Source organism: Puma concolor, chromosome B2, assembly GCF_028749965.1.
Source record: "Puma concolor isolate L17-30 chromosome B2, mPumCon1.1.hap2, whole genome shotgun sequence".
Taxonomy (NCBI): Eukaryota; Metazoa; Chordata; class Mammalia; order Carnivora; family Felidae; genus Puma; species Puma concolor.
The window spans coordinates 153,609,874-153,635,682 of record NC_141671.1 but is presented as its reverse complement, the minus strand read 5'-3'; the positions used below and the strand labels follow the sequence as shown (position 1 = coordinate 153,635,682).

Genomic DNA, 25,809 nt, shown 5'->3' with positions numbered 1-25,809 from the left:
GGGGGCGGAGGCCGCGGCGGGTCCCTTGGGGTGGCCGGGGTGGGGGTGGGGTGGGGAGAAGGGGAGGCGGAGACCCCTGAGGGAGGGGGCGGAGGCAGCGTTGGGACCCCCGGGGTGAGCCTTGGGGGAGCGGCGGCGAGGACCCCTGGGGGTTGGGGGCGGAGGGACCCTCGGGCGAGGAGGGGGGAGGGGCGGCGGGGACCCCTCCTCCAGGGGGAGGGGGCGAAGGATTCCCCCCACCCCTCCCCCCCCACCCCGGGAGAGGCGGGGCGGCGGCGGGGACCCCCGGGCGGGGCGGCGCGGGCGCGGTGGGAGGAGAGGGGCTGACGTGTGGCGGGGCCGGGCCGGGCCGGGGGCCGCGGGGAGGGGGCGGCAGCGAGCGCGCCAAGCGGCGGCGGGCCGGGGCGGGGCTGGGGGCTGAGGGGACGGCGGGAGGTGGGGCCGCGGAGCGCGCCGGGCTGCGGCGGGCCGGGCGGTGGGGTGGCGGCGGCGCGGCGGCGGCGGCCGGAGGATCGCGCGGGGCCGCGGCGAGCGGCGGGGCGGGAGCGGCGGAGGGCCGGGGGCCGAGGGGGGCCGCGGCGGGCGGCGGGCGGGGAGCCGGCGGCGGAAGGGCGCGGCGCGCGGGGCCCGGGAGCGCCGGCGCGGCGGGGACGGCCGAGGCCGGCGGCCGGGGCGCCGCGGCGGAGCGGGCCGGCGCGGCGAGCGGCCGGCGGGGCTGAGGCGCGCGGGCCGCCGGCGGCCTCCTTCCGCCCCCTCGGCCGCGGCGGCCCGGCGGCGCGCTGGCGGCGGCCATGGCGGTGGCGGCGGCGCTGGCGGGCCGCGGGGCGCGCGGCGGCAGGGGCCGGCCCCCGGGCGGCGGCGGGCGGGCGGAGGGGGCGGGGCCCGGGCGGCGGGCGGCCCGCGCGGCGGCGGCGGCGGCGGCGGCGGCGGCGGCGGCCGGGACGAGGCGGCGGCGGCGGCGGAGGCGGCGGCGCGGGGCGCTAGGGCTGATGGCGGCGGCGGCCGGCCCCGGGACGGCGCTGTCCCCGCGGCCGTGCGACAGCGACCCGGCCACCCCCGGAGCGCCGTCCCCGAAGGTGAGGAGCGGCGCCGGGCGGGGCGGGGCGGGGACGGGCCGGGGGCGGGGGGGGGGGGGGGAGCCGAGGCGGGCGGCGGGGCCGGGCCGCGCGTTTCCCGCCCGGACGAGCCGCAGGCCGTGGCGCACTCCCCCACCCCCCACCCCCGAGGCCGCCCGGCTGCCCGGTCGGTCCCCGAGGCGGCGGGGGGAGGCCTGGCCCGCGGGTGCCGGGTTCGGAGAGCGCCTCGCGGAAGCGGCCCCGGGGCTGCGGCCGGTCCGGCCTCGTGCGGGGACTCGGGCCCGGTGGAGCCCCCGGGCGCCCCCGCCAGCACCCCCTGGAGTCCGCTAAGTCGCAGGAACTGAGTGGCGGCCGGAGCGCGGCTCCGCCGGCGAACTTAGTTTTTACCGTCCTTGGGGACGCAGCCCCGCCGATGGCTTGTGCGGAACCGCCGGGGTGGGGGGTGGGGGGCGGCGGCTGCGGCCCGGGGGCGGTCGGGGGCGCCGGGGGTCCCCCGGTCCTTCGTGCACCTGCGCGGGCGGGGGCCGCGGCGTCAGAGCACCGTCCGGGAAGCCGTGCCTTCAGCTCTGCGTTTTTAACTTTTCTGGACTGTTTCAACTTTTTAAGCAAGAGGAGTATACTTAAATCGACATACAAGTGCTCAAAATGCCCAGAAGCGAGTAAAACGGCCAAAGAAAACAAAACAACCAAAAACCAAAAAAGCGGCAACAAAACCCCCCTTGAATCAATTTGCCTAGAGGGAGTTATGCCTGAAATGTTGACTCTGAACTGTCTTAATCGTGATGCTTACTGTTAAATGTTATTTTTTTTGGGTACATTTATTTTCTGCTCTCCATCTCTTACCTGGTTGCCTTTCTTAATAGGAATGTACCAGGGCTCTGTAATTGAATGGTGCTTATACGGAAACCCAAACGGACAATGTAGCGTATGTTTATCTGTTTGGGAAAGAATCTGAGTAAATTCCTAGTGGCTGGAGCCGTCTGAGGCTAAGGATCATCACGGTGATATGAACTAACTTTATAGGGCACTCAGTATCTGCTAGGCCTTGATCTAAGCGCTGCCCAGTGTTCAGCTCATTTAACCCTTCCCTTAGGCAAGCCCTGCAGGCTCAGTGATGGTCTCAGAACTGGAGCGCTGGCAGACAGCCCCTGGGCTGGTGAAGGGTAGTGCCCTGTGAGCGCCCCCGTCCAGCTGTGGCATGGCCAGCGACTTTTATAGTTGTCTTCTACTTTTTACAGTTGTCTTTTATATAGCAAGAGGACCATGGTATTGAACAGAATTTTGTCTTACAAATCTATGTTTCGTTGATTACTTTTTTTAAAAGGTATTTTTGTAAGCGTGACAATCATCAAGCTTTAGCTAATATGTGAGTAAGTCAGTTTCCTGACATTTGACGCATCACTCCTTTTTGAGTGGATGGTGCAACTTGGTCTTGATGTTACTGTCTCCTCACGGACAATGTCGCCTAAACATGTTGAAGCCTCCCGTTGGCTGGGGTGTGTACTGTGTGCTGCTGTATAGACGAATGACTCTTATTAGGGCACGTTTTTGCCAAATGTTTGCAATGTAAGAAAAAAATGAACAGGATCGGTAACTTGTCCTTAGTCCTCGTATGCCCTTTTCCCATGGGAATAGAAATATGTAAGAGAGCCCGTTAGCATAGGCCGATCAACCAGCCATACGTTGAGTTAAACACTAAATGATCCACACGTTTGTTTCTTTTCCCCCTACCTGGGATAGGACGCTTTGCTTTAATTTAAGTGTTGTAGTAATTTTACATGTTTGTTTAAACCACAGGGCGTTGTAAAAGGTCGGTTTAGATTTACAGGTTAATTGAGAATTTTCTTATTTTGATTATTGCAGATCACTTTTTAGTTGTTTTTTTGTTTTTTCCAGGTCTCGCCAAGCCAGAATCTTGGCCCCTTTTAATTGCAGTAGAAAGTTAACATTTGTGTAGTAGGTTGTCCTTAAAAAGCCTTTAAGTTGAGCCTTTGAGCAGGTCTGGGATGAGACGTAATCCTGTGTTCCTTATTTTTTATTGTTTCTTATGTTTTGAATGTTTTAAATGTATAGGATGATAATGAAGATAATTCAAACGATGGGACCCAACCATCCAAGAGGAGGCGAATGGGCTCTGGAGATAGCTCTAGGAGCTGTGAGACTCCAAGTCAGGATCTCGGGTACTGTCGTTTCATTGCTCAGTAGCAGTCCTGTGGTGTTTCTCTCTCTGCACCCTCTCCCTCCTCCCTCCTCCCTCCTCCCTCCTCCCCGCCCAGGCCAGGGCAGACACTACCGATGCTTTTGCTACTCCGTGCAATTAAATGTTTTTATTGTGATAAAATACACATAAAATTCGCCATCTTAACTATTTTGATGACATTCACAAGGTCGTAGAGCTGTCACCACCAGCTTTGCCTAAAATGTTTTCACTGCTGCCAACGGAAACTTCGTAATCATCAAGGAATAAAAGTTGCCATTTTTCTCTTTCCCCAGCCCCTGGCAACCGTTGTTCGACTGTCTTAATGAATTTGCCTATGTTAGGGGTACCTCGTATAATATTTAGGGAATCCTACAGTGTTTGTCCTGTTGTGTCTGGCTTGTTTCAGTTAGCATCGTTTCTTGAAAGTTCCTCCGTGTTGCGTGTGTGTTAGGACTTCCTTTCTCTCTAAGCCTGTGTCGTATTCCACTGTGTGGACCGTGCATTTCGTTCACACTTTCCTCTACTGATGAGGTAGGGTTGTTTTCCGCTTTTGGCTGTTGTGAATAACGCTGCTGTGAATGTGGGGGTATGAGTACCTGTCCAGAGTCCCTGTTTTAAAGTAATTTTTTTGTAACGTTTATTTATTTTTGAGAGCGAGAAAGGGTGTGAGCGTGAGTGGGGGAGGGGCAGAGAGAGAGAGGGAGACACAAACCAAAACAGGCTCCAGGCTCTGAGGTGTCAGCACAGAGCCCAACGCGGGGCTCGAACCCATGAACCGTGAGATCGTGACTTGAGCCGAAGTCAGACGCTCAACCGACTGAGCCATCCAGGTGCTCACGGTCCCTGTGTTCAGTTCCTTTGGGTATATCCCGTGGAGAAAAATAGCTGGTTCATACTGTAATTCTGTTTTTAGCTTTTGAGGACCCCCCCAAACTGATTTCCGCAGCAGACTCCCCATTCTCTGTTCCTACTAGCAGTGCACACAGTTGCAGTTTGCTCACGTCCTTCCCGATTTGTTTTTCCCAGTTCTTGTGATTGTGGCCGTCCTAAGAGATACGAGCTGGCACCTCACTGTGGTTTTGGTTTGAATTTCCATAAGGACTAGTGATGTTGACCATCTTGTCATGTGCTTTTGTGTAAATCTTTTGGGGAGATGTCTACTTAAGTGTTTTCGCCCTTTTTAAGTTGGGTTGTTTGTTTTTTTGTTGTTGAGTTGCAGTGTTTTAGGCATTCTGGACGTTCATCCCTTGTGAGGTACGGGACTCGCAGATACTTTCTTCTATTCCATAGTTTGCCTTTTCACTCCATTGGTAGTGTCCTTTGATGCGCACAATTTTTAATTTTGCTGAAGTCCAAATGATTACTTTTCTTTTGTTGCTCATGACTTTGGTGTCAGATCTACGATCCATCGCCAGATCTGAGATCATGAAGAGCGACTCCTGTGTTTTCTTCTAAGAGTTTTCTAGTTTTGGTTCTTGTACTGAGGTCGTTGACCTATTTTTGAATGTGGTAGGAGGTAAGGGTCCAATTTCATGCTTTTGCATTTGGATGTCCAGTTTCCCAGCACTAGTTTTGAAGAAACCTCTTGTTTTTGTTTGCCACTTTTAATTGGGTTCATAAAACCGTCCCATTCTTGCCTCTATTGTCCGTTGATGAGATTTAGAGGTTGCGTTGGCCAGGTCCAGAAACCTGTAGTCAGCTCTTCAGGATTGGGGTCGATGGGCAATACACTGGCACCATCAGACTAGGTCTGTTCTCTTTCTGTTCTCTTCTGGATTTGTGGAGTCTTTGAGAACAAACGACTGGTCTGTAGTTCAGTTCATTGAGTAACGGGTTTTGGAGTGTTGCTTTCTTCGCTGTTTGTGACTCACTGAATAGCAGATGGGAAAAAGGTTGATGACTTGTACCTTGGGTGGACGAAAGAGTGGGCATTGGGTGTGAAGCCTGAGACTGAGAATTCAGAATGGGTATCACCACCGTGTTGTGGCCGTGTAGATCTCTTACGCTACAGAATTCCTTTACTCCTCCTGGTTGTGAGTGGCGTACGAAGTGTCTGGTGTTCCGTGTTTAGTGGCGCACGTGGTTGCTTCCTTTCCCTCTGCCTGTTTTGTATTCTTGGGACACACGTGAGACCTGGGAGCTGGTTTGTATCGCAGAGTCAGAAGACGGAGTGAGCACTTAAATAATTAAAGTAGTTGTACAAAGTTCTTAAAAATAAACATTCTCAAAAATAGATCCCCCCAAAATAGAAATGATTAAAATTTAATAAAAGCCACATTTAAGGCATAATGCGTATTTCTGTGCTTAGCTTTAGCTACTATCCAGCAGAAAATTTGATAGAGTACAAATGGCCACCTGATGAAACAGGAGAATACTATATGCTTCAAGAGCAAGTCAGTGAATATTTGGGTGTGACCTCCTTTAAGCGGAAATATCCAGGTATTAAGTCTTAGTTTATGTAACAGATTAAGTCTAACTTTTAACTAATCGGGATTCTTTCGGATAGGTTGTCAATTTCCGAATACTTGAGTATGGATCATTTGTAACGCACTTTATGTTCTGCTGGCTGCTTTTCATTTGCTGCTGTCACCCAACATCTCTCTCTACTCCCAGTTGACTCTCCTGCCTTATAAACTGACTTAAAAGCGAAATGAGGAAGGTGAATTTCCTGGGGAATGTTGTAGAAAAAGTCATTGTATAGCCATAAGCACCAGGGCTCTGGTCCTTGACCCTTGCTCCCTGACCTTCGCCACAGAGGCAGCTGCACGGGCTGGGTCTGCATTTGAGAAAGGCTGTCTGTGTCAACTAAGTTAGTCTTGCTGTGGGTTAACTTTTATTTCTTAAATTCGTAAGATTGCATGGTCTCTAATAATCTTCGGAAAAGATAACACGCAGTACTTTTAAATCTGTGAAGAGTTTAACTTTTGAAACTTTTTAAGAAGTTTTTTAAGTTTTTAAAAGTTTTACGTATGCATAATGTCACAAATGTAAAAGACTTTTTAATAGTCTTCCGTTTTTGTTTTTTTTTTTTGGAGATTTAGAGCGACGAGATCTGTCTCACAAAGAGAAGCTCTACCTGAGAGAGCTGAATGTCATCACAGAAACTCAGTGCACTCTAGGTAACGCTCTGCATGCGAAGGTTGAGAGCGTGCGTTCACGACGTGGTACTGGATGGGCATCGATCCCCTTTCTTAAAGGATTTTACAAAATTAATAAAATTAGATTGAAGTAATTAAGTGCTAGATTGTTTACTTTTAGTTTTTGTGAAAATAAAGGAAAATGACATTTTAAAGCAATATCATTTTCTATTAGCTTTCACGGAAGCGTCAGAGCATGTGTTACGTGGAAAGTTTTACAGTAGTTTTTAAAAGTGTTGGTCTTTATCTCTTAAAAGGCACATTTTGCTCAGTTTTTAGTTCTGTATCATCTCCATGCTTGCTTTGCAGTTTTTCTTACATAAACATAGTAGTGCAATGTGGGTACTTTTTAACACAAAACCGTGGGTGTTTGTCACAGGGATTGGTTTAATCTGATACTATGAGTCTTGAAAATTACGTGTATGGCTTGTGTGTGTGCTGATGCTTCTGTTGAAATTGTAATGGACTTGTATAGTGTTTCTAGTGTATTGATTTGAAGACCAAGAATTGGGATACATTGAAAAACTTTTTTTTTCTTCTAATATCATTACTTAGTTAAGGATATTGGATTAGGAATAATCCTTGGGGCGCCTGGGTGGCTCAGTTAGTTAATAAGCGTCCATGACTTCGGCTCAGGTCATGATCCCATGGCTTGTGGGTTCGAGTCCTTTGTCAGGCTCTGTGCTGACAGCTCAGAGCCTGGAGCCCGCCTCAGATTCTGTGTCTGTCTGTCTGTCTGTCTCTCTCTTCTCTCTGCCTCTCCCTTGCTCACTCTCTCTCTCAAAATAAACATTAAAAAAAAAAATCCTTAATCTTGAATTGTCTATGGTTAGTGTGCATCATTATTTAGCAATTGTTTTTATTTCTTATTTTTTTATTTAAAAAAAATTTTTTTTTAATGTTTTATTTATTTTTGAGACAGGGAGAGACAGAGCATGAACAGGGGAGGGTCAGAGAGAGGGAGACACAGAATCTGAAACAGGCTCCAGGCTCTGAGCTGTCAGCACAGAGCCCGACACGGGGCTCAAACTCACAGACTGAGGTCATGACCTGAGCCGAAGTCGGCTGCTTAACCGACTGAGCCACCCAGGCGCCCCTTAGCAACTGTTTTTAATAAAGAGATACATGTTTTTAGTACTTTGATCTTAAAAAAGTTTTTGGTTGAAAAATTGATATATTTTCCTTGGACTCTTTGAAAAAAATTTTTTTTAATGTTTATTTTTGAGAGAGAGACAGAGCGTGAGCAGGGGAGGGGCAGAGAGAGGGAGGCACAGAATACGAAGCAGTTCCAGGCTCTGAGCTGTCAGCACACAACCCAACGTGGGGCTTGAACTCATGAACTGCAAGATCGTGACCTGACCCAAAGTCAGACGCTTAACTGACTGAGCCACCCAGGCGCCCCTCCTTTGCATCTTTGATGAGCTTTTATTTATTTTATTTTTTTCAATTTAAGTTTATTTATTTATTTTTGAGAGAAAGAGAGTAAGCAGAGGAGGGGGCAGACAGAGAGGGAGAGAGAGAGAATTCCAAGTAGGCTCCACACTGTCAGCACAGAGCCTGAGGTGGGGCTCGAACTCACAAACCTTGAGATCGTGAACTGAAATCAAGAGTTGGACACTTAACTGACTGGGCCACCCAGGCGCCCCCATGAGCTTTTTAAAAATTGTTTGACTTTATATTATGAATATTGTTTTACTATTTTTGAATATATTACAGTATTTTCCTTGGACTATTGGAAAACCTTTAAGGAGTAGTTTGAAGGAAAAGCAAATTTTGAAAAGTGGTTTTGTTCACTTAACCTTCAAAGCGCTTTTCTACTATCCTTTTTTTGTCTACGATAGGTCTAACAGCATTGCGCAGTGATGAAGTGATTGATTTAATGATAAAAGAGTATCCAGCCAAACATGCTGAGTATTCTGTTATTTTACAAGAAAAAGAACGTCAGCGAATTACAGATCATTATAAAGAGTATTCTGTAAGTATTGAGTGACTGCCATCTTTTAGTCGGTTTAGGGAGAACGACATTTTGTAAGGTCGTATGTGATTTCTGAATGTAATATTTTTATTTCAGCAAATGCAACAACAGAATACTCAGAAAGTTGAAGCCAGCAAAGTGCCCGAGTACATCAAGAAAGCTGCCAAAAAAGCAGCCGAGTTTAACAGCAACTTGAACCGGGAGCGCATGGAAGAGAGAAGAGCGTATTTTGACTTGCAGACACACGTAGGATTGCTTACATTCATTAGTTCCTGAACCTCACTTATTGCTTGTTATGGTAGAGTGCTTAGTACCTCCTTTATTATTGTTATTTTTTGTACCGGCAGTTGTGTCCTTTTCTGCCCCAGAACTTAAGATAGAATTTTTAACGATGTGCCAGTGACGCTCTGTTCGCACGCGCGCGTGTGTGCTGGGGGGAGGGACCTTTTGCTTCGTGGCTGACCTGCCGAACGAGACTAATAGGTATATATCATACTTGTTTGTCCCAAGGGTCATCGTAAGGCATTTCTGCGTTTATTGACTTAACTCTCACAGTTGCCCCGTGAGGTTGAAACTAGTCATTTTCTCATTTCATGGACGAGGACGTTGAGCTGCAGGGGTTTTAGAAGTTGCCCGGGCCCCCTTGTTCTTTGGGGGTGAGAAACACACCGCCTTTCCCCAGACACGATGGCCATGGTGAAGAGCCAGATAAAACTCACCTGTACGGCTAGTAACACCACCTGCCCTTGGCTTCTAGTTCTTAGTGTCTCCGATATTTTAGCTTTTGGGGGGAGGAGCGCAGTGGAGCACAAGAGGGATTTGTTTCCTAAAGCCTTGTTTCCTGGCGTGGAATCAGTTTTGTATTTCTCTTCATGTTACCCTAGGTTATCCAGGTGCCTCAAGGGAAGTACAAAGTGTTACCAACAGAGCGAACCAAGGTCAGTTCTTACCCAGTGGCCCTCATCCCGGGACAGTTCCAGGAATATTACAAAAGGTATTCGTTGGTTTTATCAGCATTTCTATTGGGTGTCGGTGAGGGACATCAGAGTCCTGTGTACTTGCCTCCAGAAAGTTTCTGCTCTGTAAGTCCCGCCCTAACATGCTGTGTGAGGTCTGTCCCTGCTGTCTCCTGTGGCTCTGCGGTGAAGGACACCCTTCGACTGGAATTTGAACGTCTGCTCCTGAAGCCGCCACTGCCCGTCTCCTGCCCACCTCCTGTGTCTCCGTGGACAGGTGCCAGAGCGTCCACAGTGCGCTTCGTGGCCCCGTGGCACCCGTGTCACTGAAAGCTTGCTGGGAATACAGACTCCCAGGCCTGCTGACTGTTGGCCCCGTTTTTACGGCCGCCCGCTGGACAGCACCGGCTCAGTCTGCAGAGCGTGTGGAGCGCGGAGCGCGGCCGCCCTGGCCTGGGCGCTGCTTCCACTCCGCGGAGCAAGAACGTCACTTCTCTCTTTCCCAGGCTGGGGGGCACTGAGAGCGAGGCTAACACAGGACCATCTTGTTTGAGAATCTCAGCTTTTACTTCAGCTTTAAACCTTATGCTGTTTAGGATAGAGATCGTTCTTTATAGGGTTTAAAATGGACGATAGGATCATACTATTTGAAAGTCCAATTTAAATCATAGGTTAGCGGATTTTAGTTTTTTTATTTTGGGGTCAGCAAATTATTATCTTTTGTTTACTTAAAAAATTTTTTTTAATGTTTATTTTTGAGAGACAGCATGAGTGGGGGAGGGGCAGAGAGAGAGAGGGAGACACAGAATCCCAAGCAGGCTCCAGGCTCTGAGCTGTTGGCAGAGCCTGACGCGGGGCTCGAACCCACAAAGTACGAGGTCATGACCTGAGCTGAAGTCGGACGCTTAACCGACTGAGCCCCCGGACACCTCTGTGCCTGCTTCTTAACGCAGGTTTCCAGTGCGGACAGGGTGCGAAGCGGCGGAGGGAGGGCCGCGGATGGGAGCGGCGACAATAAGTCAGCTGCTGCGGGCGCCACCTGACTCTGGGCGAGGGGTTGTGATGTCTAGTTTTGGACAGGATAGATGATGACACTTGTTAGAATACATGCTTCATAAGTTTTTAAGTAACTTGCTGCTCAAAATTTTGTTCCTTAAATCCAAGTGTTTTGTCTGCCTGTGGCGGACCCACAGATCGCGAGGACTTAGGGAGCTGGGAAGGAGGGGGCGTCAGGCGGCCTGGGGTTTGTGCGGGGTTCCGCCTTCCTCTGCTGATATTTTTATTTTTCTCCTTTTTGGGGTTGAGGATAAAGGACGGAGACATTCTCTTTTGACAGAAAGAATCAAAGGCATATTTTATGCTCTTAGCCTGATGAAAAAATGTTTGGGCTTTTTATGTATTACTCTCCAAAATGAAAACTCATTTATTACATGTGTAATCATTTTCCAAAAGTATTTGTGGTTAACTGAGAAAATTAGGGCCATCTTTGTGGCTTGCAGATTTGTTTGTTCACGTTCCTAATAAAAGGGAACTGAAACCCATCTCTCTGAACCTCAGGTACTCAGCAGACGAGCTGCGGTATCTGCCGTTAAACACGGCCCTCTACGAGCCCCCGCTGGACCCTGAGCTGCCGGCCCTGGATAGCGACGGTGACTCGGACGACGCCGAGGACAGTCGAGGCGACGAGAAGCGGAAACATAAAGGCACTTCGGTAGGAACATCTCTCTGTACGAGGAGGCGTCTCCTTTAAGTGCGTGCTGACCGCTTTCCCGGAGCACGTCACCCTCTGTTTCAAGGTCGGCGGCGTGTAATTCCCCGAAAGCTGCCATTAGGAAAATGACTCTGTGCCTAGACACAGACTGTGTGCCTTTGTAAGTGTTGTTAAAGTCGCCCCTTTGTAGTTCTCACAGGCAGGTCAGGGAAGGGTACAGACCTTACTGTGCGATTCTGTATTCGGCTGTCTTGGTTTGGGGAGCACGTTCGCTTGTGTGCCTGTTGCGTAATTAATCATCGTAGGCTTCCTACGGGAAGTGTTCAGAGCACCGATCCGTTACCGGGCAAGGTGGCGGTGTCCGTGGGAGCGAAGGAGAGCAGACGCTGTGACGGCAGAGGATTCTGGTTTGACTCGGCCCGTGTGTCAGGCGGCTCGCCACTCTCAGCCTTCACGGTGTCCCACCTGAGTCTGGGAGCGGGCCACCTTCTGGGGGCGGGCGTGTTTGTCACCAGCAACTTCTGAAACATTTAATGATGCGTGTCGCATAAGATCAGATGCCGTTCTAGTATTAAAGTGACGATACCGCTTTTGTCCTGTCATTTTGGGAAAAGGGGCGCTGTGGTGTGGCCAGGACATGTTGGAGGTGACTTTCCTTCATTCTGCTTGTAGGAGTATAAATGAGTCCAACATTTCAGGAGAGCATATCATGGTATCTACCAAGATTTTTAATTTCCTCAGAATTTGACCTAGCAAATACACTAACAGTTTATCTGAAGGACAAAATTTAAGTAGGAAAAAAATGTCCATTGGAGTGTTAACGGTAGTTTTATAATGAAAATTAAGAATAAACCTCATGTCGGGGTGCCTGGGTGGCTGAGTCGGTTAAGCGTCCAACTTCAGCCCAGGTCACAATCTCACGGTCCGTGAGTTCGAGCCCCGCGTCGGGCTCTGGGCTGATGGCTCAGAACCTGGAGCCTGCTTCCGATTCTGTGTCTCCCTCTCTCTCTGACCGTCCCCCATTCATGCTCTGTCTCTGTCTCAAAAGTAAAATAAACGTTTAAAAAAAAAAAATTAAAAAAAAAAAGAATAAACCTCATGTCAACAGTGGGTGATATATTTACACGATAGTAATGAAGTTCAGAGAAGATTTAGTGATGTAATAGAATGCACACAATACTTAATTGAAAAACGTGTATACACAGTGTAATCCAGTTTTGTGTTTTATTTATTTTTATTTTTTTAAATGTTTATTTTAGAGAGAGTGCTTGTGTGTGCATGCACAGGCAGGGGAGGGGCAGACGGAGGGGGACAGAGGATCCAAAGCAGTCTCTGCGCCGACAGCAGAGCCCCATATGGGGCTTAAACTTGCAACCCTTGAGATCGTGACCTGAGCTGAAGTCAGTCGCTTAACCGACTGAGCCCCCCCAGGGGCCCCTCAAGTTTTGTGTTTTTTGTGTTTTTTTTAAATGAGGGGATATGTGTAGGTGGGGTGTGTGTGTGAGTGTGTGAATCTGGTATCTGTGTGTGTGCAGACACACCTAGAAAAATTAAAAGGAGATGCAGTCATGTTCCCAGGAGTTGTCTCAGAATGCTTACCGGAGTGGTTATGGATAACCCAATTTTTTCATTTATAATTTTCATAATTTATATGAAAGTAACATTTTTATTTTAACTAGAAAATTTTAAGTCAACAAATGAAGCATTAGATGGTCATATACCAAGCTTTTAAACTTTGAACACCTAAAACGTATCCGATGCTGTCGTGAAGGCTCAGTGATCGCTGCACTGGCCTACGAGCGCGTACTTGAAGAACTTCTTAAGTGACGTTTATTACTCGGTAAAAATATCCTCGCTTATTTAAGACAGTTTATTCCTTAAATAGTTTTTTCTACGAAACAAGTAGGCTCCCTTGTGATATGGCAAAATGGTGTAGCGCCGGCTGGAGTAGATCACTGCTGGTGTTGATTAAGGCGGGACACAAAGTTGGTTAAGGTACAGTCAGCTTTCTGCTGTCATGTGTAAGACAGATAAGTGATTTTTAACATGACCTGTTTAGTCTCTACTGGGAAAAGTTTTCTTATAATTATCTTTTTATTTTTAAATTGATGGAACTTTGAAACCTTTTTTTTCTTTTTGAATGTTTGCTGTAGTTTTCAGAATTCGCACTCAAATCTGTGTGAATTCCAAGGAATCTTTGTCTTTGCCTTTGACCTCCAGGACAGTTCCTCCGGCAACGTGTCTGAAGGAGAAGGCCTTCCCGACGGCCAGGAGGAGCCTCTCCCGGGAAGACAGAGATCCAAGGACAAAGCTGCTACTCCAAGAAAAGATGCTTCCAAACGTTCTGTACTGTCCAAGTCAGTCCCTGGGTACAAGGTAGAAGAAAAAAGCCCCTGACTCCGCTTCCTTCCTGAGCAGCCTCTCTCCCCGAGATAGGTTAACTCTGACTCCGAGCGGTGGAGGCCTGCCTGCTGCGTCCACTGCTGTCCTGTGCTGTGTGCCCTCTGTCAGCTTCCTCCTGTTGTGCTTTATTTTCCTGGTGGCTTTTCTGTCACTTCTGCCTATGGTTTAGCTTCTGTTTTCTGTATATGTACAATTTATAAGAAAATCTTTTTTTGTCTTTTGAACAATAACCAGGCAAGTATGGATTTTAAAAAAATTACTTCCTAGCAGAACTTTATACTTTGTTTCTTTGGGGTAAAGATCATAATTATCTGGCATTTGAAATATCCTAGTATTTCGTATAGCTGAGCATGCTAAGCTGTAAAGTCTGGGTGGATAGACTCTTAGAATAAGCTGCCTCTCCTGGAGAAAGATCTGGGTTTAATTTAAGATTACTTGATCCATTTGCCAAATTCAACGAACTCTGTGATAGAAAACAGGAAAACCTGTAATTTACATTGTGGTGATTTTTAGCCTGACCTTGGCAAATAGTCTCTATGCTTCTATGACAAGGATTGAAATGTTATTTAGTGACGTGATCTGGCTTCTGTCTGTATATACTTGTTAACTTCCGGTCTGGCTGTTCTCAGAGGAAGGTATTATGCTATCAGCAATATTATTTTTGTGATTCCTCCTGCTGTCTGTCCCTTCCCCTCCAGAGGCTTAGGTGAGAGGTGAGTGGCCTTATCCCTAGATGGGGGGTTAGGAATGTCCTAAAAAGACTGGAATTAGCCGCACAGTTTTATGTTCTGGGTGGTAATAGTAAAAGTGACCATTCATAGGGTCTGGAATGTGTCAGAATATGCTTTCCATTGTGGTTACGAAAGTGTTTTGAAGGAACGTTTTCCAGTAAGGTGATTGGGTAGTTTTACCGAGTGGGATTGTTAAACAATTGTCGTGTGTCAGATTGGGGTCGCGGTGGATGATCTGGAAGAACAGGGGCGAGCGAGCTGCCAGCCGGCTTCCCTTCCTCAGCCAGAACCTTCTCATGGTTCACTTCCCTTTCTTTTCCTGAAGTGAAAAAAGCAAGTTAACAAATGAGTGTATTCAATCCACATTTAATTAGAAAATGCCTTTATGTGATGATCAATTTTGAAACACACACGTTTTTCCGGCCGATGGCGAGCAAATCCCAAGCTTCATTCGCATCAGATGGCTTGGGGGGGCTGCGGCCGTGTGGTTTTTATACTTGTTTTTACGTATACGGCTTACCTAATTTTTTAAACTAAAGACGTAAATTAATGCTTAATAATCAAAAGCAAATGAACTCCAAAGATTAAATCTTGGAAAGTTAGCCTGGTGTGTGCGTGCTGGTCTGCAAATGGGAGCGGCCGCGCAGAGCACCCTGTCTGCGTTTCGGAGCCCTTTCAGAGTGAGCCTGAATTCATCATGGGTTCAGAGTGCAGAGTGTCGAAGCAGATGTTTAATAGGGGCTGAAAATGAAGAATTATTCCACAGTATCACTGATTTAATATGCAAGAAATCATATAGATTAACTTACATTGATATGACTCAAGGGAGTGTAATCGGCAAAATACACATTTTATGACTTCTGTGAACATTTTTAGTAGTTTAAAGTGTTTCAGGTATTTCAGAGTTTAGAACAACCAGTATCTAGACTTCATACATTAATATGAACATGTTTATTAAAAGTAACCTCTCTATGAAAAATATATTAATAAGCCAAGATGTGCCTAAACATTAGGGTACTTCAAGCTGAAGCTCATATATGCGAATGTGCTGGAGTTAAGGAAAATGATGGCGTAGCTGATGTCTTGCTTAATAAGATTCACTAGTGCTTGCCCTTAATTTGTAGGACAGTATTATTTGGGTTACATTAACCTGAAATTAAAGCATATTGTTAGGAGTCAGGCCTGGGTTGCGAGTATATAATTAAAATCTATACTATGTTTCTGCTGCCGTGAAAGTCTCGCTTATCTTTGGTTATTTTTCAAGCAGGAAAGTAAGGGTATCGTGAGCCTTGTATTTGAGATGCTGAGAGCTGTTCGGATGAGTATTTTAATTTTCTTATCAGCAGTGACACTTTGATGTTGCGGTTTCTAGAACTGTCTCTGTCAGACAGGGGGTTCTGTTCCACCCGTCTTCGCAGGAGTTCTGCACACTGTTCCCTTCCTACTCCATCACAGGAGTCTCCTTCAGACACTGGCTTCCCAGCTGGTGGAACTGGGTGTGAGCAGTGTGGCTGGCTTCTCAGAGAGCTGAGTGCTTGAGCGAACAGAGGATTGCCATAGAAAATGCTGCCGGGCTAGCTAGCTCGCTTGCTCTCTCTCTCTCTGTCTCTGTTTCTCTGTCTGTCTCCTCCCCTGTCACTCCCTCTTTTCATCAAGATGAAGACTATTGGGTAAGAAAAATTCTAAGCGACTTAACGAAATACTATGATTTCAAGCTTAGAAGTAAACCTAGAATTTTCTTGGTGTCCCTTTTTATCATAGGTGTTTAATGTATGTTTTAATGGCTGTAGAACTTGAATTGCTCTAGAATGTGAATGACTAGCCTTGTGTTTTCCTCATTTTTGACTTTTGTAAGGGATCTCCCATGAGGAGTTCTCCTTTTAGAGTTTGATACTGTGTAGTTACTTCCCTGACTTCAGTGAAAGATAATCCAGTACGTGGTATGCCAGTGTCTAACTTCAACTACACGTATTAAAGAAGTAGATCTTTCACATTCAGTGCAGGCGGCATAACCAAAGGAGGTGGTTATTTGGCTGTGCTGAGAGGTAGCTTTCTGCTGTATATTACGGCAGTTCCAGATTTGGTCGTCACTGAATCGGAACTTGGGTCCTAGAAGTGCACTTGTAGCTATTTTTTATTTACTGTAGGAAACACAGTGAGAACCTTATTCTTAGAATGTAGCAGCAACAATGGAAGGGGACTGCTTTGTAAGATGCGCACGGTTGAGCACGTGACACTGCCCTTGTGTTGGGGAGCAGGGTATAGAGATACACATACAGGAGATGTAGAATAGTTAACGGTAAAGTTTTATATGTATGTTTTAACTCCCATGATATTTATTATTTTGTAGAGACGTTTGTGATTGTTTAGAGTTATTGTTTTTATTATATTTATGTATAAGGTTGACTTTTTTTTAAATAAATAAGCCAAAAATTATTTTTGAACGCCTCTGTCATCTTTTGCAAAAGAAAGACAATTAAAAAAAAATAAACTTAAAGAATTAAGAACAAATTGTTTAGGCCTTACAGGTTTTGAAGGTGGCAGTGAGACATTTCAAAGCTGGAATACTATATACAAAGTTAGAGTTTCCTTTAGGCTCCTCTTTGGTTTAATAACTTAGGAGAGGGAAATAGAAGATGCATTTGGCTGGGTTGGGATAAAACAGAAATACAGCAATTTGGTAACTTCCCCCCGGTTCCCGTAGACACATGGTCCTAGCCCATCCATCTTGGCCTCCGCTCGCTCTCCTTTTCTGCCACAGTTACTTACGCATTCATGTAGCATGAGTGAACATCATCTTATTATGGTCAAAACTGGGATGTTTGAATGTTCTCCCTCCCCCGGTAATTGTAGGTGCTGTGAATCTTTTCTTCTTTGTCCTTTTCCATGTGTCGCTAAGTGTGTTTTAAAACCCAAATATACCTTCGTTGGATGGAGCAAATTTTTAATCTGAAAAAAAGAATGGTACTCAAAATATGAGGGTGTCTGTAATTTTTTAAGTTATTACTTTTTTTGCTTGCTTGAAAACTTTTCTCTTTTGTTTTGTATCTCATACGAATGCTTTCCCCTAAGTATAAACTCTTTTATTATTAGATATGCAAAGGGAATAATCACAGCTATTTCCCCGAAACATTTGTGCACGTGACAACGTATGGATGAGACATCTTCCAATTAAAAATATTAAAACATTGATTTTATAACTTAGGTTTTATAGATCTATTTTTACAACTTGGGAAATAATCAGTTTTTAAACAAAATCAGTATATAAGCTGCTTAAGACTGAGTCTTCTGTTTTATAAGAAGCCTTACTTACGTGTAAAGGTCATTTGGTACCTGAATTTCTTCTTCCAATTAATAGTGCAGTTTGACATTGCATTTAGTTTTTTCCCCTTCCAGCTCATTATGCAGATCTTACTGTGCATGTAGGGAATGTAGAATGCTACACTTAATCCGGACGTAGATCATGCTGTTGACAAAATTTTAAAACGAAACCTAAGGCTTTAGTCAGTAGGCCGTTGTATTTTGAAAACCGACTCTCTCAAGTTAGGTCTTTCTAAAAGATTGTTAACAAGTTACTAAAAGTAAAGATAAGGCAGTGACAATTCCTTATGAACCCATAGTGAGTACTTCTGGCATGAATTTATAGCCCTCTTCTACCCTTCCAGCCAAAGGTCATTCCAAATGCTCTATGTGGAATTTGTCTGAAGGGTAAGGAGTCCAACAAGAAAGGGAAGGCTGAATCACTTATACACTGCTCCCAGTGTGATAATAGTGGTAAGTATTGACATGTCTTCTTAACATTTTAACCATCCTATTTGTTGCTTCAGAAACCAGGATTTTTAGTTGTCAGACCTGAATCAAATCTCCAAGTATAGAGGGTAACTTGTAACGCATAGAAAAGAAGCCCATGGGTTTTCATCTCTTTGGTGATTGGACACTGTAGCCATTCTTGAGAAATCCCGATGCAAACTAGCATTTTATTGTGCCATGTTAAGTTCAAAACTCTTTTGTGAAATACTAATACTGGTTTTGGTTTAGGCCACCCTTCTTGCCTGGATATGACCATGGAGCTTGTTTCTATGATTAAGACCTACCCTTGGCAGTGTATGGAGTGTAAAACTTGCATTGTATGTGGACAACCCCACCATGAAGAAGAAATGATGTTCTGTGATGTGTGTGACAGAGGTTATCATACTTTTTGTGTGGGCCTTGGTGCTATTCCATCAGGTAAAGATTACAAAAAGGAGTGAAGGGACTGTCCCGTCATTTTTTTAAAGGCTGCATAAACACCGTAAAGATCCTTGTATTGCCAAGAAGTTACCAAAGCCGTGATTCTCCACATAGTGTCCACGTGCCTTTCATCCCTAGGTACCCCGGCTAAAGGACAAATGGGTGTCAGGGGGCCTTGTCCAAGTTTTGGAATAGGGCTCAATGTATAGAATGAACTCAAGTCTTTCTAGTGAGAGCTAAAGCAAGAGCATCCGTTTGTTTCAAAACCTTGATTTTATTTTTATGTCCTCTATTCAGAAACTTAACAAAAATGACTGCTATGCCTTTATAAATAGTAAACCAGATTTCTAGAAAATGAGGCAGCATGACAATTCCAGATAACTTTGGAACAGAGCTGAAGAATAAATCACAGTAATTGGACTAAAATGTTACATACGATTGTGTAAATTTAGAACTGACTTGCATAGTTAACACTGTATAATACTTTATGAAACACACGCCTAGAACGGTTTCCTGGGAGTCGTTAAGAAGCGGGTGACTTAAAGTTCGGTAGTAAATCAGATGGAGTAAGTGCCTAGGTGGGGTTCACCGCTGTGCGGTCAGATGCTTGAGAAGTTTAAAGTGCTGTGTCTGGTGCACCAGGACTTGAGAGGATGTTTGCACATGCAGCTGCCACTGAGCAGCAGAGAAAAAGGCTGAAGATAAGCCCAAGTCAGTAACGGGGTTTATACAGGATATGTACTTTTGAACTTCTAAAGGATGACAGTGTTTGGGTTTCAGAAAGGATTGTGGTAGTTTTTTAAAGGTCCAGATCATTGTATGGTATTGATCTCCGCCCCTGCCCCACCCCAACTTGCACTGAATTTTACATGGCATTGATTACACTGGTTGTCCTAAGGGAAGTTTCCATTTTTCTCCTTAAATTAAGTAACTTACAGGTGCCTCTCACGTCACACATCCACAAAAAAATATCACTAGTGATAGCTAAGGAAGGAGAGCCAAATAGGTTTACAATTCAGTCCTAAAAAATTAAATTTCATACTAAACTAACAATTTTTCTCCTAGGTCGCTGGATTTGTGACTGTTGTCAGCGAGCCCCCCCAACACCCAGGAAAGTGGGCAGAAGGGGGAAAAACAGCAAAGAGGGATAAAATAGTTTTTGACCCCAATATTGTAATACGGATTTAAATGAACTACTTGGTGCCAATTTATTTACATTCTTGATTTTATGCCAATAAAAGATTTCTGAAATTCATGATGTGCTTAAAATGTTAAGTTGACTTATTTGTTATAAGCTACTATTCCTCTTAAAACCAATTTCAGGTAGAGAAATAGTTCATTTTTCTTTCTTTCTTTTTTTTTTTTTTAAGTCTCTTAGGGCTTTGGCTCTCTCCAGAAATTCAGTGGAAATATATGCAACTTAATTGAAGTACTTAACTTTATTTGTCTTTGGCCTGAAACTTTATTTGCATGAAGTTTTCCTAATCTGTATTGTTTCTGGCCAGTGATGGGTAGCATAACAAAATTACTTAATAATGGACGAATTTTAATTGCTAAGATAGCTGCAGGTGATCAATGCAAATGACCTTAACCGGCAGGGGGCAGGGGGGCAGGGGCACACCTGGGATCCACCTGGGGCGCAGGCGTGGAGCTTTAGGCCACACCCCGGCGAAGAGATAGGAAGCGGTACATTTCGGACCTGTTCAAGGTTTGCACCTCACCTAGAACCGCTAACTGGAGTGAAGGTGCAGCTGCCAACCTGTCCATCTGAGCCGCGCGGCGGCAGGAAAGGTGCTGCATTTTGCCTAAACCTCCTAGTCCCCTGACAAACCGATCAAACCGGAGTTTAAACATTTTATTGTGCGTATTCCTCTTACAGGAACTTTGAGGACTGAAAAAGCAACATCGTTCTTGCCGCTTTCCCTACTTTCGGGGTAAATGAGGTAACGAAATCCTATGGCTTTGTTTGGAACGTGACCTCCCGGCGGATAAACGGAGCCGGGTTCGGAGGCCCGCAGTCCCCGGCACGTCTTATCAGGGTGTCTTCCGAGCACGTCCGAGGGATCAGAAGAGAATCTCAAGTACCAGTTTCAAAACACTAATTAAAACGGTCCAGAGCACGGACTCCTCCTCCGGGGGCGCGTCCTCGGGCGCGGACGCTGGCCGCTGGCTTGGGCCCGTCCCGTCGGCGTAGGCCGCCTCCCCGAACGGGGACTGCTCCACCGCCCGGTCGTAATACACTTTCATCTCGAACTCGCTCTCGTGGTGGGACGGGTGACCGTACACCCCGATGCCCACGGGCCGCCGGAAGTGCGCGGGGATGGACACCGCGTCCGGGCCGCACGTCACCGACTGCAGGTCGTAGTCGTCGAAGCTCGGGTGCAGCGTGCTGTCAGACACGTATAGGTCCGCGTCCCCCCTCACGCTCCGCATCTGGAGGACGATCTTCCCCTCGTGGTTCAACCTCAGGTAGCTGTAGTTCCCCGCGCCTATGTGCCCCTGCACCACGTGCAGGAGGAGCCACTCCTCGGGAACCTCCTCCTCGTCCGGGGGGCTCCCCGACCACGCGAGCTGCGAGGCCAGCAGGAGCAGCAGAGCGCGCCGCCAGGCGGCTGCCATGCCCGACGCCGGGGGCCGTCACCTGCTAGTCCGCGGACGTCCTGCAGGACCAGAGGGGACACTCAGCGCGCCCGCGCCGCCCGGCGCCAGGCCGCCGCTGGGGGCCCGGGGAGGGGGAAGAAGGGGGGAGGGGGAAGAAGGGGGGAGGGGGAAGAGGGAAGGGAGGAGGGAGGCGGGGTGGAGGAGAGGGAGAGGAGGTGAGAAGGGAGGCGCGCGGGAGGGTGGAGGAGGGGAGGGACACAGGGGGCGCGGGGCGGATCGGGGGGAGACGACTCCGCCAGGGGCGGGAAGGGGGGGGGGGCCCGCGGGCGGCGGCGGGGTGGCGGGCCGGCCTCCGGGCCCTGGACTCACCGCCGCTCCCCGCCGGGTGCCGCGTCCGAAGCATCGGGCCCAGCGCCGGGCCGCCGCGCCGGAGCAGCCGGAAGTGGGGCGGCACCCGGAAGTGAGGCGTGCCCGGAAGCGAAGGTCCTTTGGGCTCTCGCGGGAATGACGAGAGTCTCGTGGCCTCTGAGCCGTGGCGGCTGGTAACCAGGGCGACGGCGGGTGGGGCGGGCCGCCGGCTCCCAGCTCTCTAGGTGCTCGCCGTGCCGGAGCATCCGCTTCGCGGGCCGTGCGGGGTCCGAGCCGCCCCCAGGTGAGAGCCCGGTGCGCCCGAAGAGACCCTTGTCGGGGCACCTGTTACCCGTCCTGTGCTCGCCGCGACCGAGCGTCCGCCTCGCGGGCTGTGCGCGGGGTCCGGCCGGGCCCCAGGCGAGAGACCCTTGCGCAGCGCTTGCTATCTGTTCTCCGTTCCTCGTAAGAACATGGTACTTTTTCAAATTCTCCTAAAAGAGACTTCAAAATGTAGTTGTGTTTATTTTCAGGATACTTTGTTAATTTGGAACCTGAGATTAAGGGCAACCTATTGGTCATTTTCGGCTCAGGTCATGTCCTGGTTCATGGGTTCGAGCTCCGTGTCGGCTCTGTGCTGACAGCTCGGAGCCTGGAGCCTGCCTCAGCTTCTGTGTCTCCCTCTCCCTCTCTCTACGCCTCCCCCACTCATGCTCTGTCTGTCTCTGTCTCTCTCAAAAATAAACATTACAAAAAATTTAAATAACAAAAGGAAAGGAGTTTTATCATTTTAAAAAATTTATTCACTTAGAGAAAGCCTGCGTGCGCACGCATGCAGAAGTGGGAGAGGGAAGGGGGGGGTGTGTGTGTAGAGAATCCCAAGCAGGCTCCACGCTGTCAGCACAGAGCCTGATGCGGGCTGGCAATCAAGAACCCTGAGATCATGACCTGAGTTGAGGTCAAGAGTCTGATGCTTAACCAAGTGAGCCACCCGGGCGCCCTGGAAATGAAAACCAGTGTGGTAGCGACAGTCAGGAGTCAGCGATTTGTGCTCACCTAACAAGTGATGGAGGCACAAAAGTGCGCACTGCGCGGTTTGAGAATTGACAGTCTACAGAATCAGCTTCTCCAGTCTGGCTAACAGAAAGAGGGCATAGTCTTTTTTTCTTTTTTTTTTTTTTGATTTTTTTAATGTTTATTTTTGAGAGAGAGAGGAGACAGAGAGAGAGAACATGAGCAGGGGAGGGGCAGAGAGAGAAGGAGACACAGAATCCGAAGCAGACTCCGTGCTCCGAGCTGTCAGCCCAGAGCCCGACGTGGGGCTCGAACTCACCAGTCGCGAGATCATGACCTGAGCTGAAGTCGGCCACTCAACCGACTGAGCCACTAGACGCCCCCATTTTTGTTTTTAATTAAAGCAGCTGTATAGAAAGAGTACTATTATCTTTAAATCGTATTTTAGGGGCTCGTGGCTGGCCCGGTTGAGCGGCTGACTCTTGGTTTGGGCTTGGGCGGTGATCTCCTGGTTTGTGAGTGTGAGCCCTGAGCTGGGCTCTGCATTGGCGCCCAGAGTCTGCTTGTGATTCTCTCTCTCCCCGCCCCCCTCTGCCCCTCCCCCCACTCGCACCCACTCTCTCTGGATAAATAAACTTAAAAACATTTAGGGAAGGACTGATGGACGCAGAAAAGAGTGTGCATGATCTGGCGCCCTTCCCACACCTTTGTCATCAGCCGCTGCTCCGTATTTCAGTAGTTGTAGCCTCAGGCTAGCTGGAGGTCGAACCCCCCTCCTGTTCTGGCTCGGTTGCAGAGTCATCAAGGATACTTTGTCATTTTCTCCGACCAGCTTACCATGAGTCTTTCTGAGGTGGCGAGCACTTTAACGGCCTTTAAGTGCTTGACCTGTGCCCACCGATGTCCCCAGCTTTTTTGGCTTTCAAGACTCCCATTAGCTATTAGCCTTTACTTACTACGAAATGTTATTCACCTGAGGTCTGGTGCTGGACCCAGGCCAGCTTAAACTGGGCCCAGGTTTTTAGGTTGGACCCAGTCTGGTACCACCAGCAGTTCCCAGTGTGGGATCCAGGCAGAGTCAGGAGAGAATTTGGGGAGGGATTCCGACCAAGTGGGGAACCGTGGAAATGGAATTAGGTGAGGAGCTCAGCACGGAGAGAGCAGAGCTCAGAACCCGCAGGAGCGCACCCACGGCCCTCGGGAGCCGGGACAGGCACTCACTGTGGCCGCAGGGTACCACGCCTGTGCGTGTCCTCGTCCCGCCGCTGTCAGAGAGCGCTCCAGACCCAACACGGCTGCCACGTCCGGCACCTAACAGACTCGGCTGAGTAGATTGAAAGACCAGACTGGCTGTTTCATGGTGCTTGAGTCGGGCAGCATCCCATCTTGCAATGGAGAGGAGCTCTGCTGAGCTGGGGGGAAGGGAGGGTGGAAAAGGAAATTATTAGAGAATGCGTTGTTTCCGGCAAGGTCGCCTTCCTCAGGGGAGTGGACGGGGTCTGTGGGGCACATCAAATCTGGTCACTAGAGCTGACCAGGTAATTCTGAGCTGAGTGGTAAGCAGTTACGTTCCTGGGGACGGAGACTGCAGTTAGATTAGGTGTTAAGTCTTGGTCTGCTGATAGGGTTTAGCACACTGACTACATTTAGGTCCTGCTGTCTCCTTTTTAACAATTCAAATATTTATTGAATACCTAACACGTACGAGGTGCTAGGACACGTTTTTTCCCTTTCCCAGAGCTAGACGTTAATCGGTTATATACTCTTACGTGTGTGTGTATATATATATATACACTTGACCTTTGAACAGCGTGGGGGTTAGGGATGCCCACCCCCCATGCAGTTGAAAATCTGTGTATAACTTTTGACTCCCTGAAAACTTTACTAATAGCCTGCTGTTGAGTAGAAGCCTTACCCACAACATAAACAGTTGACACACATTTTGTATGTAGTCTGAACTACGTACCATATTCTTACAACGAAGTCATTAGAGAAAAGAAAATGTTATTAAGGAAATGATAAGGAAAATACGTTTACAGTGCTGTACTGTGTTTGCTGAAAAAAAAATCTGTGTATAAGTGGACCCGTGCAGTTCACACCCGTGTTGTTGAGGGAGGAGCAAATCCGAGGAACGAACGGAGTCACGAGGGGACGATGAACGGCGCTGGGGCGGGCCCAGGAGTTTGCTCTCCCTCTTCAGAAAGAGGGGCAGCTGTGGGCAGCGGCTGAGCTGCCGTTGTCATCATACCCCTGGTTTGGTCATCCCTTGATTGTGGCCCAGAGGGAGCTCCTTAGGGAACTAAATTCCCCTCAGGCTGCCTAGGGACGCGGCATGGGAACAGGTAAGGATGCCTGGCCTGGGAACAGGTGAGTCTCAAGGAGAGGGCGCTGGCTTCCTGTAACCCAGCAGCTGGCACCCTACGGGTAATCGAGCCCAAACAGGGAAGGCGGTGCCCCACATGCAATGCATGTTTATTGCAGGAAATTGCAGGAAAATGCCAGGCTGCCCACGTGGCAGCAGTGCAGGTAGAGACCTCCGTCCGGGCTGGGAATTGGTGCTGAGTGAGAGCAGGCGGTCACCCCGCCGGTGTGGGCCGCGTGCTGTCAGCATCACAGAGCCCTGTGGCCCTGTCGTCATCGCTACCTGCCTGTTTCCCACAGGCGGCCACTCTCCTCCCTAACGTGTGCGTTGAGCTCTTCCAGCCGACTAGCTAAGACCGACCAGTCGCTCTCGCGTCGCGGGACGCTGTGCGGTCACCTAGGGTGCGCATGGGTGCCATCGGGGTGGAGCGGACCGCTGCCGCGAGCGCGCCCCCTTGATCAGGCGCTCTGTGGCGCGGAGGCCCGAGTGCCACCCCGAGGACTCTGCTCTGTGGCCCCTGTTTCTCAGTGCGCGCGCCCAGCAGAGAGAGAGCCGGCCCGGGTCCGTTTTTCTGCGTGGTTCTTCAGCCGACACTCCTCCTCCTGAGGGTTTGGAAGTTTGTCAATACCGTGTCCCTCTCGTAGTCTTTTTGATTTTAGCCATTCTGACGGGTGTACGGTTTTCATTTTTTATTTCGACTGGCATTTCTCTGGCGATTAGCGAGGATGAGCATCTTTTCCGGTTAATTGGCCATTTGGAGATCTTTCATCCAGTGGCTGTTGCACGTTTTTCTACTGGCTTGTCTGGCTGAGGATCTGCACAAGTCCTTTGTAGGTTCTGGATACGCTTAGCTTGAAGAGTTGCTCATCGTTCGTTCCTACTTCGCGGCTTGTCTTTTCGCTCACTGGTGTCTTCTGAAGAATGTAAGTTTTGTGTTTGTGGATTTTATTATTATATTTATTATTGTGGATATATCGTATAGGAGTTCATCCTTCTTGAACATCTGAATGTTAATAGGGACTTAAATGCACGTGCTTTTTTTTTTCTCAGTATCTATTCCTCTTC

The 25,809-nt window shown here is 48.2% G+C and overlaps 2 protein-coding genes across 3 annotated transcripts; one reads left to right on the top strand and one right to left on the bottom strand.

The window, feature by feature from the left end:
* Positions 1–791: 791 nt before the first annotated feature.
* PHF10 (PHD finger protein 10) lies at positions 792–19,674 on the top strand. Of its 2 annotated transcripts, none has more exons than XM_086708333.1 (12): positions 792–1,076; positions 3,150–3,256; positions 5,585–5,715; positions 6,312–6,395; positions 8,255–8,388; positions 8,485–8,634; positions 9,273–9,382; positions 10,902–11,055; positions 13,276–13,431; positions 17,855–17,963; positions 18,228–18,416; positions 19,485–19,674. In XM_086708333.1, the coding sequence occupies exons 1-12, from the start codon at positions 792–794 to the stop codon at positions 19,568–19,570; spliced, it is 1,695 nt and encodes a 564-aa protein (XP_086564459.1). In that variant the 3' UTR covers positions 19,571–19,674. The 2 variants fall into 2 exon arrangements, with proteins under 2 accessions (XP_086564459.1, XP_086564460.1); XM_086708334.1 differs by having other exon boundaries at positions 922–1,076; positions 6,318–6,395.
* A 586-nt stretch (positions 19,675–20,260) lies between these two features.
* CB2H6orf120 (chromosome B2 C6orf120 homolog) lies at positions 20,261–21,488 on the bottom strand. Its single transcript, XM_086708336.1, has 2 exons — positions 21,390–21,488; positions 20,261–21,079 (listed from the first exon to the last, which is right to left on the bottom strand). Exon 2 carries the CDS (start codon positions 21,036–21,038, stop codon positions 20,484–20,486), a length of 555 nt encoding a protein of 184 aa, XP_086564462.1. The 5' UTR covers positions 21,039–21,079; positions 21,390–21,488; the 3' UTR covers positions 20,261–20,483.
* Positions 21,489–25,809: the final 4,321 nt, after the last annotated feature.